The sequence below is a fragment of the Sus scrofa genome, chromosome 2 (assembly GCF_000003025.6).
Source record: "Sus scrofa isolate TJ Tabasco breed Duroc chromosome 2, Sscrofa11.1, whole genome shotgun sequence".
In the NCBI taxonomy this organism is placed as follows: domain Eukaryota; kingdom Metazoa; phylum Chordata; class Mammalia; order Artiodactyla; family Suidae; genus Sus; species Sus scrofa.
The window spans coordinates 135,217,188-135,239,596 of record NC_010444.4 but is presented as its reverse complement, the minus strand read 5'-3'; the positions used below and the strand labels follow the sequence as shown (position 1 = coordinate 135,239,596).

Genomic DNA, 22,409 nt, shown 5'->3' with positions numbered 1-22,409 from the left:
ATTATTACATAAAGAGGTATTTCAGTTCTTTTAATAGTATCCATTTTATATATATATTAGTTTATTAGCCCATTTCCCTTTGGTATGTAACTTGTTGCCAAGTTTTCACTTCTGTAAACATTGCTATAGGGGATATCTTTGTTCATGCCTTCTTGGGTGCATGTAGGTTTATTTTGTGTAAAAAGCAGGAAGTGTAATTTGTTGAATATTGTATAATTGTTGGGTATTGAGGGTATATGGTTAACATACTCTCAAATTCCCTCCATCGTGTTTGTACTAATCAGTACTCCCACTTGTGTTCCCTATTTTTCCTCACATGCACACCACCGTTTGTTATTTTGAGCACCAATCTTTTGATCCATTTCCTAGATTGCTAGTGAGGTTCATCATCTTTCCACATTTGTCATCTGTGTGGATGAATTGACCTCCTCCGCCCTTGGGGCTGCATCTTTTCACCTAATGAGTTTTAGGATAATTTGTTTTGTTTTGTGTTTTTTGAATTCTGGATTCAAATAATTTATTCCACATGCTGCAAATGTTTCTCCCAGTTATAGAGCCCTTTTAACTTTGATGGTCTAGAAGATTTTAAATTTGATGAATATATTGATCTTTCTCTTCTAAAAAGCTTTTGCTTTTTAAAATCTTGTTAAAGAAGGCTTTTCTTCTCCACGGTCATAAACATAACTTCTTACTTTTCTTTTAATGTGATTACAGTTTCGTTTACTTTATCTTTAGCCCAGTTTGTTTTTGTGAGTGATGTGAGATAGCGGTAAAACCTTCTGCCCATATGTGTGCCATACCACTCCTTCACTTTATTTGCAAGATATTTAATGTACAGAGTTCTCATAGACATAGGCACCTGTGTAACCACCACCTTCATCAAGAGTTAGAACATTTCCATCACCCCCAGAGCTCCTTCATGTTCCTTTGCAGTCTGCCTCACCCCCACCACTGGCCCCACACAATTGCTTACCTGTTTTAAGTCACTCTAGGTAAGTTTTGCTTTTTCTAGAATTTTATATAAATGTAATCCATACCATGCGTACTTTGCAGCCTTTTGCTTAGAATTTTGGAATTCTTCTATGTTCTTAAATGTATCAGTAATTTGTTCCTTTTTATTCATGAGTTCATTTTTATTCCTTTTGTATAAAAATACCTAAATTTGTTTACTCATTCACCTGTTGGTGAGCATTTGGGTTGTTTCCAGATTTGGGCTGTTAAGAATTAAGTATCTAGGAGTTCCCATTGTGGCTCAGCGGGTTAAGAGTCCGACTGGTATCCATGAGGATGTGAGTTTGATCCCTGGCCTCGCTCAGTGGGTTTAAGGGCGTAGGTCGCAGATGCAGCTCGTACCCTCTGTTGGTGTGGCTGTGGCAGAGGCCCGCAGCTCCAGTTTAACCCCTAGCCTGGCAACTTCCATATGCTGCAGGTACAGCCCTTTAAAAACAAAGAAGAAGAATTCAGTATCTGTAAACATTCATTTATAATTCTTTGTGTGAATTTATGTTTTCTTTTATGGTTAAACCTGGGTCTATGGTGAAGAGTAGAATCACTGGGACATATGTTAAGTATATATTAAATAGATACTAAACTGAAAACTATTTTGTAAAGTGATGATAGCACACTCCTGCCTTATTCCGCTCTAATTTCCCAGCAGCTTATGATAGTTGCACCTGTTCTATATCCTTTTCTACATTTGTTTTTGTTGCTCCATTTTCTGCTGTATTACTTCTGGGCATGTAGAGGTATCTCATACTGGTTTTCCTTTGTATTTCCCTGATGACTAATGATGTTGAACCTCATTTTGTGAGCTTATTGGCCATTCTTCTTTTTGAAGTATCAGTTCAAATCTTTTGCTTCTACCCTGTGTGGGTATGTGAGTGATGGGGGCGGGGAGTGCCAGGATTGAATGGGTGATGTTTATAGTTTCTTTTTCTTTCTTCTCCTAATAATGTCTTTGCTTTGATACAGGGTAGTGTTGCTTCTTAAAAGGAGCAAGGAAATGTTCTCTTCTTCTCTATTTTCTGAAATAGTTTGCAAAATGTTAGTATTATTCTTCCTTGAATGTTTAATGTAAGTCAGCAGAGAAGCTATCTGTACCTATAGTGTTCTTTATTGGAAAGTTTTCAATTAGAAATTAACTTTATTAGATACAGAGCTGTTCAGTTTTTCTATTCTTGTGTCATTTTGCTAATTTGTTCACTTCAGTCAAATTTATTGACAGTTATTTATAATATATACCTATTCTTTAATGTTTGTAAGAGCTGTAGTGAAGTCCTTTATTCCCCTGCTATCAGTGATTTGTAGTTTCTCTTTTTTTCATTTTCCTTGAGTAGTCTAGTTAGATGTGTATCACTTTTACTGGTCCTTCCAAGAACCATCTTTTAGTTCTTACCAGTTTTCTCTTTCTTTGCTTTTTGCCAGGCCCTTGGCATGTTGAAGTTCCTGAGCCAGGGATCAAACCCGTGCCATAGCAGTGTGACCCAACCACAGCAGTGACACCAGGCCCTTAACCCTTTAGTACATCAGGGAACTCCAATTTTTATTTTATTGTGATTATTTTTATCTCTACTTTTTTTGTTTGTTTGTTCATGCTCTCTTTTTAGGCCTGCACCTGCAGCATATGGAGGTTCCCAGGCTAGGGGTTGAATTGGAACTGTAGCTGCTGGCCTACACCACAGCCACAGCAGTGTGGGATCCAAGCTGTGTCTGCAACTTACCCCACAGCTCATAGCAATGCCAGATCCCTAACCCACTGAGCATGGCCAGGGACCAAACCCACATCCTCGCTGGGTTCATTAACCACTGAGCCACAGTGGAAACTTCTCTTTCTGCTTATTTTGTTTTATTTATTTATTTATTTATTTAGTCTTTTTGCCATTTCTTGGGCCACTCCCGCGGCATGTGGAGGTTCCCAGGCTAGGGGTCTAATCGGAGCTGTAGCCACCAGCCTACGCCAGAGCCACAGCAGCACGGGATCCGAGCCGTGCCTGCAACCTTCACCGCAGTTCACGGCAATGCGGGATCCTAACCCACCGAGCAAGAGCAGGGATCGAACCCACAACCTCATGGTTCCTAGTTGGATTAGTTAACCACTGTGCCATGACGGGAACTCCTCTTTCTGTTTATTTTGAATTTTATGTGCTCTACTTCTGATTTTTAGGTGGAAGCTTAGATCATAGATTGTAAACATTTCTTGTTTTAAGGATTTAAAATTTTTAGTTTCTAAGCCTTGCTTTAAATGTATCTCACAAATTGTAATGTATAGTGTTTTTGTTATCATTCACTGCAAAATATTTCCTAATTTCCTATGTGATTTCTTTGATTCATGAGTTACTTAGAAATATGTAGTTTTGGGAGTTCTCATGGTGGCTCACTTATAACAAACCCAACTAATAACGTGAGGGTTCAATCCCTGGCCTCGATGAGTGGGTTAAGGAGGGTTGTCGTGAGCTGTGGTGTAGGTTGCAGGCGTGGTTCGGCTCTGACATTGCTGTGGCTTGGTGTAGGCCGGCCACATGTATTATTTTATTTCTATTTTTATTTATTTATTTTTGTCTTTTTGCCTTTCTTTCTAGGACTGCACCTACGGCATATGGAGGTTCCAAAGCTAAAGGGTCAAATTAGAGCTGTAGCTGCTGGCCTACACCACAGCCACAGCAACACACGATCCGAGCCACGTCTGCAACCTACACCACAGCTCATGGAAACATCAGATCCTTAACTCGCAGAGCAAGGTGAGGGATCGAACCTGCCACTTCATGGTTACTAGTCAGAATTGTTCCCACTACACCACAACGGGAACTCCCAGTTGAACCATGTTTTGTTCCTCCTCATAGTTTCTCTTGTTTCACATCCTTACCAACTCTTGGTATGGTCAGTCTTTCTAAATTTTAGCCCTTTTAGCAGTTGTGTAGAGGGTACCTCATTGTGATATTCATTTATATTTCCTTAGTGACTAAGAATATTGAGCATCTCCTTATATATTCATTTTCCATGTCTGTCTCTTCTTTGATGCATTGTTTGAATCTTTTGTCCATCTTATACTGGGTTGTTGCCCTCTTATTGAATTTTGAGAGTTTGTTTATTGCATTTTTGTAAGTCCATTATTAGATAGATTTGCGAATTTTTCCACCCATACTGGCTTTCCTTCTCATTCTCACAGCATTCTCTCAAAGAGTAGAAATTGCTAATATATTTTTTTAATAACAATTTTTATTTTTTCCATTATAGCTGGTCTACAGTGTTCTGTCAGTTTTCTACTGTACAGTATGGTGACCCAGCCACACATACATGTATACCTTCTTTTTCCTCACATTATCATGCTCCATCATAAGTGACTAGATATAGTTCCCCGTGCTGTCCAGTGGGAGAAATTGCTAATATTGATGAAGTCTAATTCTTCAGCTTTTTTTTCTTTGACAGATCATGTTTTCAGTTTCTAAGAAACTTTTTTTTTTTTTATTGTGCCCATGGCGTGCAGAACTTCCTGGACCAGGGATTGAACCTATGTAACAGCAGTGATAATGCTGTATCCTTTAGCTGCTAGGCCACCAGGGAACTCCAAGAACTCTTCACCTAACCCAGATTCTTCATTTTTTTCCCTAGACTTTTTTTTTTGGTCTTTTGTCTTTTTAGGCCCACACCCACGGTATGTGGAGGTTCTCAGGCTAGGGGTCAAATTGGAGCTGTAGCTGCTGACCTACACCACAGCTCACGGCTACGCCAGATCCTTAACCCACTGAGTGAAGCCAGGGATCGAACCCCAGTCGTCATGGTTGCTAGTCGGGTTCATTAACTGCTGAGCCGCAATGAGAATTCCCCCTAGACTTATTGTGGTTTTAGGTTTTATGTTTAGGTCTGTGATCCATTTTAAGTTAATTACTATACATGGTGACAAGATAATAGTTGATTTTTTGTGTATGGATACCCAGGTTCACCATCATTTGTTGAAAAAGCTTGTCTGCATTTGCCTCTTTATAGTTGCAGTTGACCATATATGCATGGTGCGTGTTTGACTATGTTCTGTTTCATTAATCTCTCTCTGTCATGGTGCCCAGTGTCATGGTATCTTGATTATCTGACACCAAGAGTTATTATAAAACTATAGTAATGTAAATCCTATAATTCTTATTTTTCAAATTTTTGGGGGGGGTCCTTTGCATTTGCATATGACTTTTACAGTTGGCTTGTCAATTTGAACATAAACATTTTCTGGAATTTTGATATAGATTGCATTGAATCTTTTGGTCAGTTTGGGGACAGCTTGACGTCTCAACCATAGTGAGTTCTCTGACCCATGAATACTTACTTGTCTTCTCTATTTAAGTATAATTTAATTTCTTTTGTCTTTTTTTTTTTTTGTCTTTTTTTTTGCCTTTTCTAGGGCCGCTCCCATGGCATATGGAGGTTCCCAGGCTAGGGGTCTAATCGGAGTTGTAGCCACCGGCCTACACCACAGCCATAGCAACTCGGGATCTGAGCCACGTCTGCAACCTACACCACAGCTCACGGCAACGCCAGATCATTAACGGTACAGCCTTTTAGTGCTGTAAATTACCCTCTAATGTTTTGTTTGCATCCCACAAATTGGGATTTCTTTCTTTTCTTTTCTTTCTTTTTTTTTTTTTGCTTTTTGGCTTTTTAGGGCCGCATTTGCAGCATATGGAAGTTCCCAGGCTACGGGTCAAATTGGAGCTGCAGCTGCTGGCATACAGTACACCCACAGCAACTCGAGATCTGAGCCACATCTGTGACTTACACCACAGCTCCTTAACCCACTGAGTAAGGCCAGCGATCGAACCCATGTCCTCATGGATAATAGCTGGATTCGATACCACTGAGCCACAGTGGGAACTCCTGTTAGGATTTCATTTTCATTCAGCATAACTTCTGATTTTTTATTCTTTGTTCGGTGGGTTGTTTTGAAGTGTCATTTTGTTTTCAAATATTTGTAGGTTTTTCCATATTCTCTGTTACTGATTTGTGGTTTGATTTCATTATGGTCCGAGAACATATCACCATACCCTTTTTGGCACCACTACATTTCTCTGCTCCCTTTTATACACAGTGAGATTCATGCCCAAGTGCAAACTATTGGCCTTAGAATAGAGCACAGTTAGTTCCTCCTTTTTCACTGGAGTGAAAGGAGAATGAATGGGTGTGGTTAGCAGTAGGTTAGTGGATTTTCCAATGATAGTAAAGTTTTTACTGCCTTTACTCATATTCACTGTATGTTTTGAACAGTCCCTGGCAGCATTCTAGATGCTGTAGATACATTGAACCTCTTCGATGGTGCCAATGTATAAAACAGTTCCTGGCACATTATAGGTGTTCAGTAGGTCTTTGTTGGATATATATATATATATATATATATATATATATACACTCAGGTAACTTTTTTGATATTTTTGGAATAATTCCATTAGCTACTTACCAATTATTGCTTTGGTTTGGTTGCTTTTACAGGTTGAATTTTGCTTTTTTTTATAGCTCATCTCATTCTCTGAATTTTCAGTGAATACAACTTTATGTGTTGTATAGCTTAAGGCTTTGGGGAGTTCTTTGTTGGCTCAGTGGGTTAAGGATCCATTGTTGTCACTAAAGTGGCTCAGGTCACTGCTTTGGTGTGGGTTTCATCTCTGGCCCAGGAACTTCTGAATGCCATGGGCACAGCCAAAAAAGAAAAAAACCCAACGACTTTATGTGAAGCTTTAGCATCTACTTTTTCCCCTTTGTGCACCACCGTATGGACTAGATCTAAGGAGAGGACAGAGAAGGGACAAAGGTTTGATACTTAGGGAATTTGGAGATGGCATCCTAAAGAAGGTGACAACAACTGGGGTTAAAGGGGGAAGTACAGGAATGCCTGAAGCATGGGGGACCATGAGGAACCCAACAGAGAGAGTTCATGCCCATCAGCACTCTGAAAGAGCAGTTTGCAGTGTGGGTGAGAAGTTGAGTTTAAGAACACATTTGGGTAACTAATTTCGTGAATCTCTATCATTTGCTTAAACATTCTTTTTTTTTTTTTTTTTTTTTTGTCTTTTTGCCTTTTCTAGGGCCACTCCTGCGGCATATGGAGGTTCCCAGGCTAGGGGTCTAATCGGAGCTGTAGCCGCCGGCCTACACCACAGCCATAGCAACTCGGGATCTGAGCCACGTCTGCAACCTACACCACAGCTCACGGCAACGCCAGATCATTAACCCACTGAGCAAGGGCAGGGACCGAACCCGAAACCTCATGGTTCCTAGTCAGATTCATTAACCACTGCACCACGATGGGAACTCCCCTCAGTCCGTTCTGATCTTGCTTCCACTCGTAATGTTTCATCAACACCATTAAGATCACCAGTGGCCCATTTTGACAAGTCCAATTAATGCCATTTTTTTTTCTTTCTTTTTTTTTTGTTTTTTTTTTTGTTTTATGTCTTTTTAGGGCTGTCCCCTCAGCATGTGGAGGTTCCCAGGCTAGGGAGTCTAATCCGAGTTGTGGCTGCCGGCCTACGCCAGAGCCACAGCAACGCCAGATCCAAGCCATGTCTTCGACCTACACCACAGCTCATGGCAACGCTAGATCCTTAACCCACTGAGTCAGGGCAGGGATTAAACCCACAACCTCATGGTTCCTAGTCTAGATTTGTTTCTGCTGCACCATGGCAGGAACTCCCTAATGCTTTTCATTTGTTACTTTCATTGGGCTTCTCATGAGGATCGAATATTGTTTAACATATTTCTTCCTTGTCTCCCACTATATGGTGCTCATCTAGATTTATTTTGTTTCTTGATTGTTCCTTTTCTCCTCTATCTACCTCTGCCATTAAAAGTTAAGTTTTCTGGGCACTGTGATGAGAACTGAAAGAGAATGCAAAAGAAAATATTCTTCCCGATGTCCAAACTTTTGGTGGTGGAAATGGAATAATACAAAATAAAAAAGAATTACATGTTAATGTTTAATTGAATGCATAGTTAAACATGAGGAGAACTTATGATTGTCCTTGCTAGTTCTCTACCAAAAAGCAAAGACAAACCATTATTGCTCAGCTGGTTAAGAACCTGATGAGTTGGGTTCAATCCCTGGCCTTGAGCAGTGGGTTAAGGATCTGGCATTGCTGCAAGCTGCATATCGGAGTTCCTAGTCTAGGGGATCAAATCTGAGCTACAGCTGCAGGCCTACACCATAGCTGCAGCAATGCCAGATCTGAGCCTCGTTTGAGACCTACACCACAGCTCATGGCAATGCCAGATCCTTAACTTATAGAGTGGGGCCAGGGATCAAACTTGCATCCTCATAGATACTAGCTGGGTTCATTATGCTGAACCACAACAGGAACTCAAGAATTCTTTTCATTTTTTAATAAAGTTCACAGCAGCAACCTTTTGGCCACTGCTCTATTCAAAGACTTTTTAGAATTGCTTTATTGAGCTATAATTCACATACTATGCAAATCACCCATTCAGAGTGTACAATTGAATAGTTCTGAGTATATTTATAGACTTGTGCAACCAGCACTCCAGTCAGTTTTAGAACATTTTTATCACCTCAGAAGGAGCTCCCTACTCTTTAGCTATCAACCTTTGTCCCTCTATCCCCTTCCCAGTCCTACTCAACCACTAATCTGTCCTCTGTCCTCTTTACAGATTTCCCTTTTCTGGACATTTCATGTAAACAGAATTATGTCATACATAGCCCATTCCAAAGGGATTCTTGCACTTGGCAAAATGTTTTCAAGGTTCTTCTGAGTTGTAACATGTATCGATAACTTCATTCCTTTTTATGGCCAAATAGCATTCCATTGTATCCATATGTATTACGCGTTGTTAGTACATTCATCAGTTCGTGGACATTTGGGTTGTTTTGAGCTTTTGGCTATACTATTTATAATGCTGCTGTAAACCCTTGTATTCAAGTTTCTGTGTATAGGTTTTTATGTTTTTGTTTTGCTTGTTTATTTGCCTGGGAGCAGAATTGCTAGGTCATATGGTAACTCTATGTTGAAATCAACTGAGGAACTGCCAGAATGCTATCCAGAGCAGCTGGCTGCACCATTTTGTATTGGCTTCCTATTTCTCCACTTGTGGTTATCTGTCTTTTTGGTTTTAGTTATCCTAGTAAGTGTGAAGTGGTATATCGATATGGGTTTGATTTCCATTCTCCCCCAATGTCAAACATCTTTTCACGTGCTTTTTGGCCATTCGTATATCTTTCTTGGGGAGATCATTTGCCAGTTTTTTCATTGGATTACCTGACTTTTTTTTTTTTTTTTAATCATTGAGTTTTTTTTTTTAATGCATTGTGGATACCAGTCTCTTATCAGATAGGATTTGCAAATATTTTCTCCCAATTTGTCTGAATTTTCACTTTCTTAATGGTGTCCTTTGAAGAAGGACAAAAGTTCTTAATTTCAATAAAGCTCAACTTACCTGTTTCTATTATGTCTTGTGCTTTTGGTATCATATGTAAGAATTCTTTGCCAAACCCACGGTCATTAAGGTTTGCATTTTCTTCTGAGAGTTTTGTAGTTTTATCTTTTACATTTAGGACTTTGCTCCATTTCAAGCTAATTTTTTTATATTGTCAGGGGTAAGCTTCCACCTGCGTTCTTCTACATGCGGCTCTTCACGACTTGTCCCAGCACCTTTTGTCAAAAAGAGTATTCTTGCCCTGTTGGATTGTCTTCACATCCCTGCTGAAAATTAGTTGACTATTGATATAGGTTTACAATATTTTTTTAAACAGAAAAACTGTGTTTTAGCTTTCATACTGTTTGAATTTTTCTTTCACAGATAAGTCTGTCATTAAAGGAGGATTGTGGGGTTCCCGTCGTGGCTCAGTGGTTAACGAATCCAACTAGGAACCATGAGGTTGTGGTTTGATCCCTCAGTGGGTTAAGGATCCAGCATTGCTGTGTGCTGTGGTGTAGGTTGCAAATGCGACTCGAATCTGGCGTGGCTGTGGCTGTGGCTGTGGCATAGGGCAGCAGCTGTAGCTCTGATTAGACCCCTAGCCTGGCAACGTCCATATGCCTTGGGTACGGCCCTGGAAAGACAAAAAGACAAAAAATAAAAATTAAAAAAATAAAAAATAAATAAAGGAGGATTGTTCTTATTTTTAAGTAAACTTTTAAGGATGTTAGGGATGTTTGTGTAATCTTAGTACTGCATTGTGTACCACATCTTAACGAAGGAAATGCACAGTTCGTTCATGTGAAACAGCTGTTCTGATCTTGAAAGTTGAGTTTGGAAAGTCATGTTTCTCACACAGACAATGACATTTTGACTTTCTTTTTACTGATGCTTCCTGCATGCCAGACGTTAGGGTAGTATATGGCGCTTACAAAGAAGCATATTGACAAATCTCATCTTCAAGTTGCTAACTGTAAGATACTGGGAGCAGGTAGGGGAGTAAAATGACATGGGAATAATCGTGTAAGGTTTGCTAGTCCATAAAAGTGGTTTTTTTCCTGGGTTGTTTTTTTTTTTCTTTTTTTTTTTTTGGTTTGTTTTTTGCTTTTTAGAGCCACCCCCGAGGCATATGGAAGTTCCCAGGCTAGGAGTCTAATCAGAGCTACAGCTGCCAGCCTATGCCATAGCCACAGCAACGTAGGATCCAAGGCATCTGAAACCTACACTACAGCTCATGGCAACGCCGTGTCCTTAACCCCCTAAGCAAGGCCAGGGATCGAACCCACATCCTCATCAATTCTAGTTCCTTAACTGCTGAGCCACAAAGGGAACTCCAGTGTTACATTTTGAATCCATATAGGATGTGCAGTTACTTTCACTCTAGAATATGGTTTTTAGTATTTTTTTTTTAAATAACATTTTCTTAAGATCAAGATAAATTAGGATATGAATACTGTGGTTGCCACTGAAAAGAGATGAGTGATAAAGGACTGTTTTAGCTTGTAGCTATAGCTGTAACTTGTTATAGTTGTAGCTTGTTGCTTTTTGTATTAAGCTCCGGGAAGCTGTTTTGGCCACAAAATTGCTGAGGCTGTTCAGATGGTATCATTCAATTCTTTCCATGTTTTTTCTTTTATTTATTCATAGAAACTCAACAGGATCTTTCATGAGTTAGCTGGAATTGAATAGTTGAATTTGAAGTATTTTTCTCTAATGAACCTTTTTTCTCCTTAATGTCACTTTATAATTTTACATCATTTTTTCTTAGGAGTCTCAGCAGTCCAATTTTGGTCCTGGAGAGCAAAGTGAGTATTTCTTTTACTCTTGGTTTCCAAATTGTTTATTGAGCATTCATTTCTAATGGTCATACCATATATTTCTTTAATAATTCTTTTGTATGTCTTATCCCAATATTTATGATCCAGTGATTAGTGATGGGTTTAGCTGAATCTTGGCCTAAAAAGTGAAGAATTACAGATCCTTAGAGATCAAAATTAACTATTTTTATTAAGTATTTAAACTAATAATACAGAGTCCCAAGAGCCAGTCTTCTGTCTTTCCATCTTCTTCATGAAGATACTTGGTTCTGTGATGCTAAAACTTCAGGCAAGAAGCAGTCATTGTTGCTTACCAAGGCTCTTCTCTTCCTGTATCTATATTTATTTATTCTTCCTGAATCTTTTGGGTTGAGAAGAAAGTCTGTTGTCTGCTACACACCCCCCTTCTACCCTCATTGTTTTGGCCTCTCAAAAGAACTTGAGGGGAAGATAGTTTTGACAAACTCAAGTGTGGTTCCAAGAGAGGATGGCTGAGTGAATTGATAGCAGTAAGGATAGGAACCTTGCAGATTTTGTGCTTCACCATATAACTCTCTAATAAAGCAAATGTTCTCAGCTAAGAGCAATAACTTCCTAAATAAGGTAGATTTACACTGGTAATAAGCTAATTTGGGACCTTTTTTATCCTTAGTTTGTTGTCCTTAGTGGACCTTTTTTTATCCTTAGTTTGTTGTCCTTAGTGATCTTAAAGCAAAGACACAAAAACCAGAAGAAAATTTATTTAAAGGTTAACAAACTTTATCTTTGTATCAATTTGTTAATTCTGCTTTAAAGCTGCAGTTAAAAGGAAAAGGCACACAGCGTTGTTGATACACGGTAAATAGCTAGCTGTAGGTAGACCAGAAAGTTTACCTTTTCTATGAAAATTTTTCAGGAATATCTCATCCTGGAATTCCCTTGTGGCGCAGCAGGTTAAGGATCCAGTATTGTCACTGTAGCAGCTCAGGCCACTGCTGTGGTACGGGTTTGATCCCTGGCCTGGGAATTTCCACATGCTGTGAGCGCAGGCAAAAAAAAAAAAAAAAGAGAGAGTATTTCTCATCCTTCTACACCTCTTCCCTCATTCTCTCTCCCCAAAGGTAACTTTTGGCAGATGGAATCGCAAGATGCACCTACTCTTTATTACCTAGTATTTTTCAATAAATTTATTTAGAACTTTTTTGCTTTTTAGGGCCATACCTTTGGCATATGAAAGTTCCCAGGCTAGAGGTCGAATCAGCTATAGCTGCTGGCCTACACCACAGCAACGTCAGATCCAGGCCTCGTCTGTGACCTACACCACAGCTCATGGCAACTCCAGATCCTTAACCCACTGAGCAAGGCCAGGATCAAACCCACATCCTCATGGATGGTAGTCAGGCTTGTTACCACTGAGCCACAGTGGGAACTTAGAACTGGTTTTAGATCAGTGTAAAGCTCAATTCATTCTTTTTAATGATAGAATTTTGTTATATTGTATGAAAGTATCCTTTTCCTTTCTTTTCTTTTCTTTTTTTTTTTTTTTCTTTCGCTTTTTAGGGCCGCAGGAGTGGTATAAGGAAGTTCCCAGGTTAGGGATCGACTTGGAGCTACAGCTGCTGATCTGTGCCACAGCCACAGCCATGCCACATCCGAGCTTTGTCTGCAAACCACACCACAGCTCACCACAGTGCCAGCTCCCTGAACCACTGAGTGAGGCCAGAGATCGAACCTGCATCCTCATGGATAATAGATTTCTTTCCACTGCACCTCAACGGGAACTCCTGAAAGTATCATATTAACTAGTCTCCTGTAGATGGACATTTGTTTCCAGTTTTTGCTGTTGCAAAGCATACTATAGTGTATGTGTGTGTATTTCTCCAGATAGACCTCTAAGTTAAATTCCTTTCCTTATACTTGCTAGGTCAGTGGATGTGTGCATCTACGGTATTGATAATATTGTCAGATTCCCCTCTAGAAACATTGTATGAGGTTATAGTCCTACCATATGAACGTGCCTATTTCTACCAGTATTTCATATTATTATATTTAAAGTGTTCCAATTTGATGGATGAGGAATTACATCCCATTGTTTTGAATTATATTTCTTTGAGGTTATATGGATAGAATTTTTTTTTTCCTTAATGGCTTCACCTGCAGCACGTGGAAGTTCTTGGGCCGGGGATTGAATCATAGCCGCAGCTGTCACCTGTGCCACGGCTGCAAAACACCAGCTTCTTTAACGCTCTGTGTCAGGCTGAGAATCAAACCTGCACCTCCACGGGGACCTGAGCCACTGCAGTCAGATTCTTAATCCACTGTGCCACAGTAGGAACTCCGCTACACATTTTAAAATACAGGGAGATCCTGTCGCGGCACAGCAGAAACGAATCCAACTAGGAACCATGGGGTTGCGGGTTTGATCCTTGGCCTCGATCAGTGGATTAAGGATCCGTTATTGCCATGAGCTGTGGTGCAGGTCGCAGGTTCGGCTCTGATCTGGTGTTGCTGTGGCTCCAATTGGATCCCTAGTCTGGGAACCTCCCTGTGCTGCCAGTGCAGCCCTAAAAAGACAAAAGACAAAAAAAAAAAAAAAAGTGTGTGTGTGTGTGTATACACACACACACACAGATCTGCTGTAGTTTCTGACTTCTCCATTCTTTTTTGTTCTAGAGAGATATAATCCTTCTTCTAAAACTTCAAATGGGCACCAGTCTAAATCGTAAGTTTATTTCTTAGTAAGTTTAATGTTTTTTTTTTGATAAAAGTCTAACTATAGTGTTTGGATATTTAGAACAACACCTAGAAATACGTACTTAATCTTATTTTTTGTTCTTGTTTTTCAGGGTTGCACCTACAGCATATGGAAGTTCCCAGGCTAGGGTTCGAATCAGAGTTGCAGCTGCTGGCCTGCACCACAGCCACAGCAACTCAGGATCCAAGCCACGTATGTGACCTACACCACAGCTCACGGCAGCGCTGAATCCTTAACCCACTGAGTGAGACGAGGGATCAAACCCATGTCCTCATGGATACTAGTCGGGTTTATAACCTGCTGAGCCATGACGGGAACGCCATACTTAATCTTTTAAGGCAAGGGTAGGCAGCCTTTTATGTAAAGGGCCAAAGAGTGAAATACTTTAGGCTTTAGGGGCCAAATGGTCTTTGTCTCAACTATTCAGCTCTGCCATTGTAGCATGAAAGCAGTCATAGACTATGGACGTAAAGCTTTCTTTTCCATACAGATCTATATTTGTCTTTTAGGCCATAGTTTGCCCACCCCAGCTCTGTGATTTTTTCCTCATTCTTCAGAAGTATGTGTGTTTGTGTGTGTATGTGTTGATAGTTTGTTTTTAATTAAAAAGATGTGAAAACGCAGGATTCTTCTTTGTAAGCCCTCCATTTAATTACTCAAAGCAACATAGTTTGTATTGTTTGTAAGTTTTCCTATCTTTATTTTATAAGTAGACCCAGGAATGTATATCAGAATGTAATAGGGTGGTATATTGGATGGTAATAAATTTCAGCTTAAAGAATGAATGAGGTACAGAATTTCTGAGACAGTAAATTAACCCAGTGATTAAAACAAAATTCTGAAGGATCCATGGCCACAGAGCTAGCTAGCTTCTTTATGCCATAACCACAGTTTATACTGCTGACTTCAGAGTCTTCAGCTGAACAGGAGAACTGAGTGAGCATGAAAATAGATGACTGCAAGAAGTTTACCCTCACTGCTGAAGAATTCAAATTATGCAAAGCCCTATTTATCGTATTTATTCATATGCAGAAAACTGATGGGAGCTTACCATATATGTTCATATCACTTTGGTTGCTGAGGGAGCACAAGCATGCAGGACCTTGAGCAGTCTGGTAAAAGCTTTGACATATTCACATGTGTAAACAGGTTCATTGAGCTGCCATTATTAAATCATAAGGGCTGAGAGAATTCAGAGTAAGTACATTTCTTTACAGGAAACGAGTCATAGAGATGCACTAAGCCCTGTCCAAAAGAAGTCTTTTTATCTGTCCCACTTATTTGGTCATCTTGAAAACACTTTTCATTTCTGTAATCATCTAGTTATTTTGTTTCAGGGTGATCTTTTTATATGATACTTGGAATTTGGGATCAGATTTAGAAACTTAGGTTAAGCTTTGAGGGGGAGGAGGTATAAGTAGTTACTGGAGTGAAAGAAGATTGCCTTACCACTGATTGGAGACTGTTATGAAATTTTAAGAAGAAAGGTAATGGAACTAGTGGTATTGAGAAATGAAACATTTTTCTAGTTGTAGTTCTCCCTAAGGTTTGTATTAATTTTTCCTTCCCTGCAAAAAGGCAAGGAATGATTTGTAGTTCGTTACCCAGTTTTAAATTTTGATTTTTTTGGCCTTAAGGAAAATTTAAATCTGTAATTTTACTTTCAAAAACTAATTCTAGAAACTATCGACTTAAAGTATTTATTGGTATTTTTAAAATTGGTTTGAATTTTGATCAAGAAAGATTTGGAACCTGGAATTTATTTTTAACTCACACATGGTTATTTCTCTTGTAAGCCAGAATTCTTACCCAGATTTGTTACATCTACAGAGCAGACTCATCTTTCACAGCACGGTGTTTATGAACTAGAGCTTTGACTTTGTGTTCTGGTTTTCACAATTACCCAAGTTTATGTATCTTTTCATGGAACATTGGGATTAGTGGAAGAGAATTACTGATGCTTTCATTGTATCTTCCTTTTTTTAGGAGTTATATTTTGGTAGTGGACTGTTGGATATGAGTATGGTAATTTGTTTTAATAATACATGTGTGTTGCATTTGGAAAAAAATTAGAGATAACAAGTGAGTATAAAAGTTTGTAGAAGGTAGCTTTTGTATAATTAGAAAGGAAAGATGAATATGTATGGAAAAGTTAGAGCTTCCAAAATTGTTAAATTCCACTTTTCTCAATTTATACTCTAGATGTGAGCCAAACTAGACAGAGTAAGACTCACTGGTTCTTTATTTTTCAATTAAGTCTTTAGCTACCACAGTGATTATTTCTAAAATTATTGGTAGGTATTTAATACTCTGGCATGCCATGCTGAAATGTTCCCAAAATAATAGTCCTTTCTGCCTCTTCCCTCTAGCATGTTAAAAGATGACTTAAAACTAAGCAGCAGTGAAGACAGTGATGGAGAACAGGTGTGTCTACTGTAGTATCATAGGAATTGTAATTGAATAATACGTTTATGATCCGGTTGTTTAGAGTAAGTTCCTTCCTGCTTTCTGACACTGGAATTTTGTAGTTTTCTGCTCTGTCTTTAAATCTGCTTTTTTTTTCTTATTTAAAAACTAATGCTATGTATCAGAACATAGTCTTGAAGCACAAAATGATTGACAAGAAGAACTGTTACCAAAGATTTTAATCTTATCCTGGCCTTTGGGTTTTTTTTTTTTTTGGTAAAAACAGTATTTTGTTTGTGTTAATTGACCTTTGCTGCATGCATGAAAGAAGCCAGTTTTTCTACTAAGATGTCAGGTGTTATTCACATTAAGCAGATAGAGTGCTGTTTTTTCATTCATAGATTTCCTCTTGTGTTTTAATTTTAGGATTGTGATAAGACAATGCCAAGGAGTACACCAGGAAGGTAGGCATCCTTTTATTTGTTTTATTTAGAGTGGTGAGGTCAACCTGGTAACACTGTAGTGATAGAGTAATTGACCTTAATAGTAAATATTATCAGTTGTGATGGTGGTTGTACAACTTTGTAAATTAACTAAAAATCTTGAATTCTATACCAGAAATAGGTGAATTTTATGTTTTGTAATTTATACCTCAATAAAACTTTTTAAAAGATAAGTACTAGTGGCTGAACAGCATATCAGAAAATTCTTAAGGAAGTATTTATTTCACTTATTTTTGAAGTTCTGGATTCATGGAAAAAAAGATAAGTACTAGTGGCTGAACAGCATATCAGAAAATTCTTAAGGAAGTATTTATTTCACTTATTTTTGAAGTTCTGGATTCATGGAATTTTAAGAACTTACCAAATAATAGACATTTTAAATAGAGTTGGTTGTCAGATTTAGATGCTTACCTATTGTCGCTCTAATAAAACCCTTTTGGTCATTTATATGTTTTCTCTCTTCTAGTAACTCTGAACCTTCACACCATAATAGTGAAGGGGCAGATAACTCCAGGGATGATTCTAGCAGCCACAGTGGATCCGAAAGCAGCTCTGGATCTGACTCAGAGAGTGAAAGTAGTTCCAGCGACAGTGAGGCAAATGAGCCGTCCCAGAGTGCATCTCCTGAGGTGAGAGGAAGGCAGGGGTACCTTCCTTGGGCCCTCTCTAGGCCCCTGGTGAAGGTCAGTTAAGACTTGATTCAGGTATAAAGAGGAAGAAAAGAAGGTTACCTATTCTAACGAAAAGAGATTGAACTATGTGTCTTAGAGGAAACCTAGCTACTTCTCTTTTCTTGTTAGGTAAATAAACCTATTTGGTCTTGATTAGGAACTATTTGAAATCATGTTTCAGGTCACTAAAATACTGGATTTATTTACTTTGTGTTTTGTTTTTGTTTGAGTCTCTTAATTCATGTTATTTATGTTGAAAAAAGGTTTAAAAATAGTCTAATTTCACTCGAGTGATAAAATGTTAAAAATCTTTACTGGTACTTACATCATTTGCTTACTTTTGGAACTAAATATATTATGTAGTCATTTGTAATTTTGCTTTTGAAGTTGGATTCTTGACAGATATTTGAAGACAACGTACAGCACTAAGCTTATCTTCCCATTCAGGTTATTAGAGGGAGCTATTAGTAGGTATTTTTAGCCCTTTGCTTTGGTTCAGTGAGAATTATGAAAAACAAATACGTTTGTGGCATTAGACATTGTGTTTTTCCTCTTCCTTGAGATTATGGAGAAGGGAGAAAGTTTCAGTACTGAAGTATACTTGTTTCTCTTTCAGCCTGAACCACCACCTACAAACAAGTGGCAACTTGATAATTGGTTGAATAAAGTTAACCCACATAAAGTGTCACCAGCTTCTTCTGTGGACAGTAATATTCCATCATCTCAAGGCTATAAAAAGGAAGGCCGAGAACAGGGCACAGGGAATAGCTACACGGATCCAGCTGGTCCTAAAGAAACAAGTTCCGCTACTCCTGGACGAGACTCCAAAACTGTCCAAAAGGGATCAGAAAGTGGGCGCGGGAGGCAGAAGTCGCCTGCGCAGAGTGATAGCACAGCACAGAGGAGGACTGTAGGCAAAAAACAACCCAAAAAGGCAGAGAAGGCAGCTACGGAAGAGCCCCGTGGAGGCCTGAAGATAGAAAGTGAAACCCCTGTAGACATGGCCACCAGCATGCCCTCCAGCAGGCACAAAGCAGCCACCAAAGGCTCAAGGAAACCCAACTTAAAAAAGGAGTCCAAATCTTCCCCTCGACCTTCAGCAGAGAAAAAGAAATATAAGTCAACAAGTAAATCTTCCCAGAAATCAAGGGAAATCATAGAAACGGATACCTCATCCTCAGATTCGGATGAAAGCGAGAGCCTTCCTCCTTCCTCACAAACCCCTAAGTACCCTGAGAGTAATAGGACTCCCGTTAAACCCTCCTCAGTGGAGGAAGAAGAAAGTTTTTTTCGGCAACGAATGTTCTCTCCTATGGAAGAGAAGGAACTTCTTTCACCCCTTAGTGAGCCTGATGACAGGTACCCACTTATTGTGAAGATTGACCTGAATCTTTTGACTAGAATACCAGGAAAGCCTTACAAAGAAACCGAGCCACCCAAGGGGGAAAAGAAGAATGTGCCAGAAAAGCACACAAGAGAAGCTCAGAAACAAGCCTCAGATAAAGTGTCCAACAAAGGCAAGAGGAAACATAAGGTTTGTAAAGGATTTTTGTTGTTTGTTTGTTTGTAAACATCAGCATCTGAAATGCAATGGCAATCTCAGTAAGCCAGAAAGGAACTAGTTGAGTTCATAGCTAGGAGGAAAAATAGAGATGAGCCTAAGTCTACACATCTGAGTCTGCAGATGAGCTCTCGAGGACCACTGTGCCTCTGCCTGTCTCCTTAGGAAAAGTTGAAGTTTCAAATCAAGTAAGAAATGAGTCATTGCTTCTGTTCACAATGTGTGCTGCTCACGTGAGAATGAAGCAGAGATTCAAATTGGCCTTCATGACATTTCTTTAAATTTTGGTTTCAAATGTCTTTAGTAGGGCTATGTACTCTATAGGTTGTCACAGTTTCTTAACACTTTCTTCTCTTTTATACCCAGACCAAGTCACAGTTTTTAAATTACTAATTTCAGCAAATAAATTGACTCAGCAAATTCAACGTGTCATTAAGAATTTTATTAGAAGTTCCCTGGTGGCCTTGTGGTTAAGGATTCGGCATTGTCAGTGCTGTGGCTCAGGTTCACTACCTGGCCTGGGACTTTTTTTATGCCTTGGGCAGCCAAAAATCATAAAAAAGAATTTCTGGGAAAAAAAGAATTTCACCAATCTACAGTACGTCTATATAGATGGAGATTCTTTGGAGAAAAAAACAGCTGATCTTTCAGCTCTAGTGAGAAATCTTTATAGGAAGGTACATTTTAATAATCTGTATTAGGAGTTCCCATCACGACTCAGTGGGTTAAGAACCCAAATGGTATCCATGAGGATGAGGGTTCAATCCCTGGCCTTGCTTAGTGGGTTAAAGGATCCAGCGTTGCCAGAGCTGTGGTGTTGGTTGCAGACAAGGCTCAGATTTGGGGGCGCTGTCGCATAGGCTGACAGCTGCAGCTCTTACTCGACCCTAGCCCAGGACCTTCCACATGCCACAGGTGTGGCCCTAAGAAGAAGAAGAAAAAATATATATTAAAGAACAGTGTAATTTCCCCGATAACAGATATATGATTATTGTAAAGACTGAAAACGTGAGCAGTGAACAGAATAGATATCAGAATAGCTATGCCATGTGGACTCAGAACAAAATCCCAGTCCCCGTTGGGATTGGGAACTCATGTAGGAGGAGAGGAAGAATATAGGATTTTCTTCTTTTTCTTTTTTTCCTTTAACGGCAGCACCTGTGGCATATGGAAGTTTCTGGGGCTAGGGGTCTAATCGGAGTTACAGCTGAGACCTAGACAACAGCCACAGCTGAGTGGCGTCTGCGACCTACGCAGCAGCTTACAGCAATCCCGGATCCCTAACCCACTGAGTGAGGCCAGGCATCGAACCCAAATTCTGAGAGACAATGTCAGGTCCTTTACTCACTGAGCCACAACAGGAACCCTTTTTTTTTTTAAGCATTTTTTAAAAGTGAAGTGAGCCACAGGTTTTACTTAAAAGCACAGAACTGTGTGCTACTGCTGATGTATATTTGGACAAACTAGAATAAGACTTCATCTTTTGTATCTTTAAAGGTTTAAGTTTCTTAAAAATTTAAATTTCTAGAAAACTGAAGTTTATTGCTTTCAGTACTATAGCTAATGAGTTTCCATTATTGTAGTAAAAGGATGCTTTATTCACCTAGTAAGCTATTTAGGGCTGCTAGCCTCTAGAGCCCACAGCCTCAGATTGCTGTACTTAGTTTCTGGATTTAATTCATAGAATTGCATGAAATAACAGCTTGTATATGATAGTCTTTAAAAACTAAAATGTTTCTTACAGAATAAAAAATGATCGTTTTGCGCCTCTTTGTAAGATTTTCACTTTTTTTTTTTTTTTTTTTGTCGTTTGAGGGCCGTACCCGTGGCATATGGAAGTTCCCAGGCTAGGGGTCTAATCAGAGCTGTAGCCGCTGGCCTACACCACAGCAATAGCAACGCCAGATCGGAGCTGAGTCTGTGACCCACACCACAGCTCACGGCAATGCCAGATCCTTAACCCACTGAGCAAGGCCAGGGACCGAACCCGCAACCTCACGGTTCCTAGTCAGATTCATTTCCACTGCACCACGACGGGAACCCCAGATTTTCAGATATTTAAAACATAATATAGAAAGTGAAAGTCATTTTTACTCTGTTTAAATTTTTACAATATGTATGACTTGCAATTTTAAAAAAATCCCCTTCCTTGTCACTGCAGTGGCTTGGGTAGCTTCTGTGGTATGGGTATAATCCCTGGCCCAGGAACTTCCACATGTCTTGGACACAGGCCAAAAGCTGTTCCAAAAAAATCCTCTTCCTCTAAGTGCCCGAGTTTCCCACCTCCTATCTCCACATCTGTTGGTAGTTATTCCTCACAAGGTTTTTATTTCAATAACTGTAAGTCAAATTTTTACTTTATAAAATGTGTAACACCAAGTAACTTGGTGATGATTTTTAAGTCTTGCTTTGGTAAAATTGTCAGGGGCAAGATAAAGTAGATAGCACTGAAAAGAGTCTCAGCTGAAGGTAGTGAAGGGTGTTTTCACATGTCTGTCTTTAATCATTTGTGTACAGAACTAATTTTTTTGCTATGTCAGAATTTTCACAATATTTGTGCCCTGATATTTAAAGTAGTAGGAAAACTTAGATTCACCAAGCAAAGTAGCGTTGATGGGACCATAGCTTTTGTTTCAGAACAAGTTTTTCACAAAACCTTATAAGCAAAAAGTTGGATAGTAGCAAGTATCAGTCAAGATGTGGAGGACTATAGTGCAGGTGGGAATGTAAAATGATGTAGCCACTTGGGAACATAGTTGAGCAGTTTCTGAATAAGTTAAAATATACAATTACAGGAGTTCCTGTTGTGGCACAGCGGAAACAAAACTGACTAGGAACCGTGAGGTTGCAGGTTCGATCCCTGGCCTCGCTCGGTGGGCTAAGGATCTGGCGTTGCCATGGTGTTGCTGTGGCTGTGGCGTAGGCTGGCAGCGGTAGCTCCAGTTCGACCCCTAGCCTGGAAACCTCCATGTGTCGCAGGTGTGGCCCTAAAAAGCAAACACACACACACTATTACCTTATGATCTAGCAGTTCACTCCTAGGTATATACCCAGAAAGAATGAAAACACATCCAAACAAAAACCCATGCTTGAAAAGTAGAGACAACTCAATTGATGAATGGATAAATAAAATGTGGTATATCCATACAGTGGAATATATTCCTCCATAAAAAGAAAGTACTGATAAATCTTACAACATAGATGAACCTGAAAAATATCACCCTAGGAGTTCCCATTGTGGCTCAGCAGAAACGAATCTGACTAGCACCATGAGGATGCAGGTTCGATCCCTGGGCTTGCTCAGTTGGTCAC

The 22,409-nt window shown here is 39.4% G+C and overlaps 1 protein-coding gene across 6 annotated transcripts in view; it reads left to right on the top strand.

Annotated features, from left to right (window-relative positions):
* Positions 1-22,409, top strand: part of AFF4 (AF4/FMR2 family member 4) — an 87,865-nt gene that overhangs the window by 44,335 nt on the left and 21,121 nt on the right. For all 6 annotated transcript variants that reach the window (XM_021084750.1, XM_021084747.1, XM_021084751.1 and 3 more), the window contains 6 exons: positions 11,174-11,210; positions 13,875-13,923; positions 16,326-16,380; positions 16,789-16,826; positions 17,332-17,494; positions 18,153-19,070. In XM_021084750.1, coding sequence (XP_020940409.1) covers positions 11,174-11,210; positions 13,875-13,923; positions 16,326-16,380; positions 16,789-16,826; positions 17,332-17,494; positions 18,153-19,070 — 1,260 coding nt within the window. The remainder of the gene's footprint in view (positions 1-11,173; positions 11,211-13,874; positions 13,924-16,325; positions 16,381-16,788; positions 16,827-17,331; positions 17,495-18,152; positions 19,071-22,409) is intronic.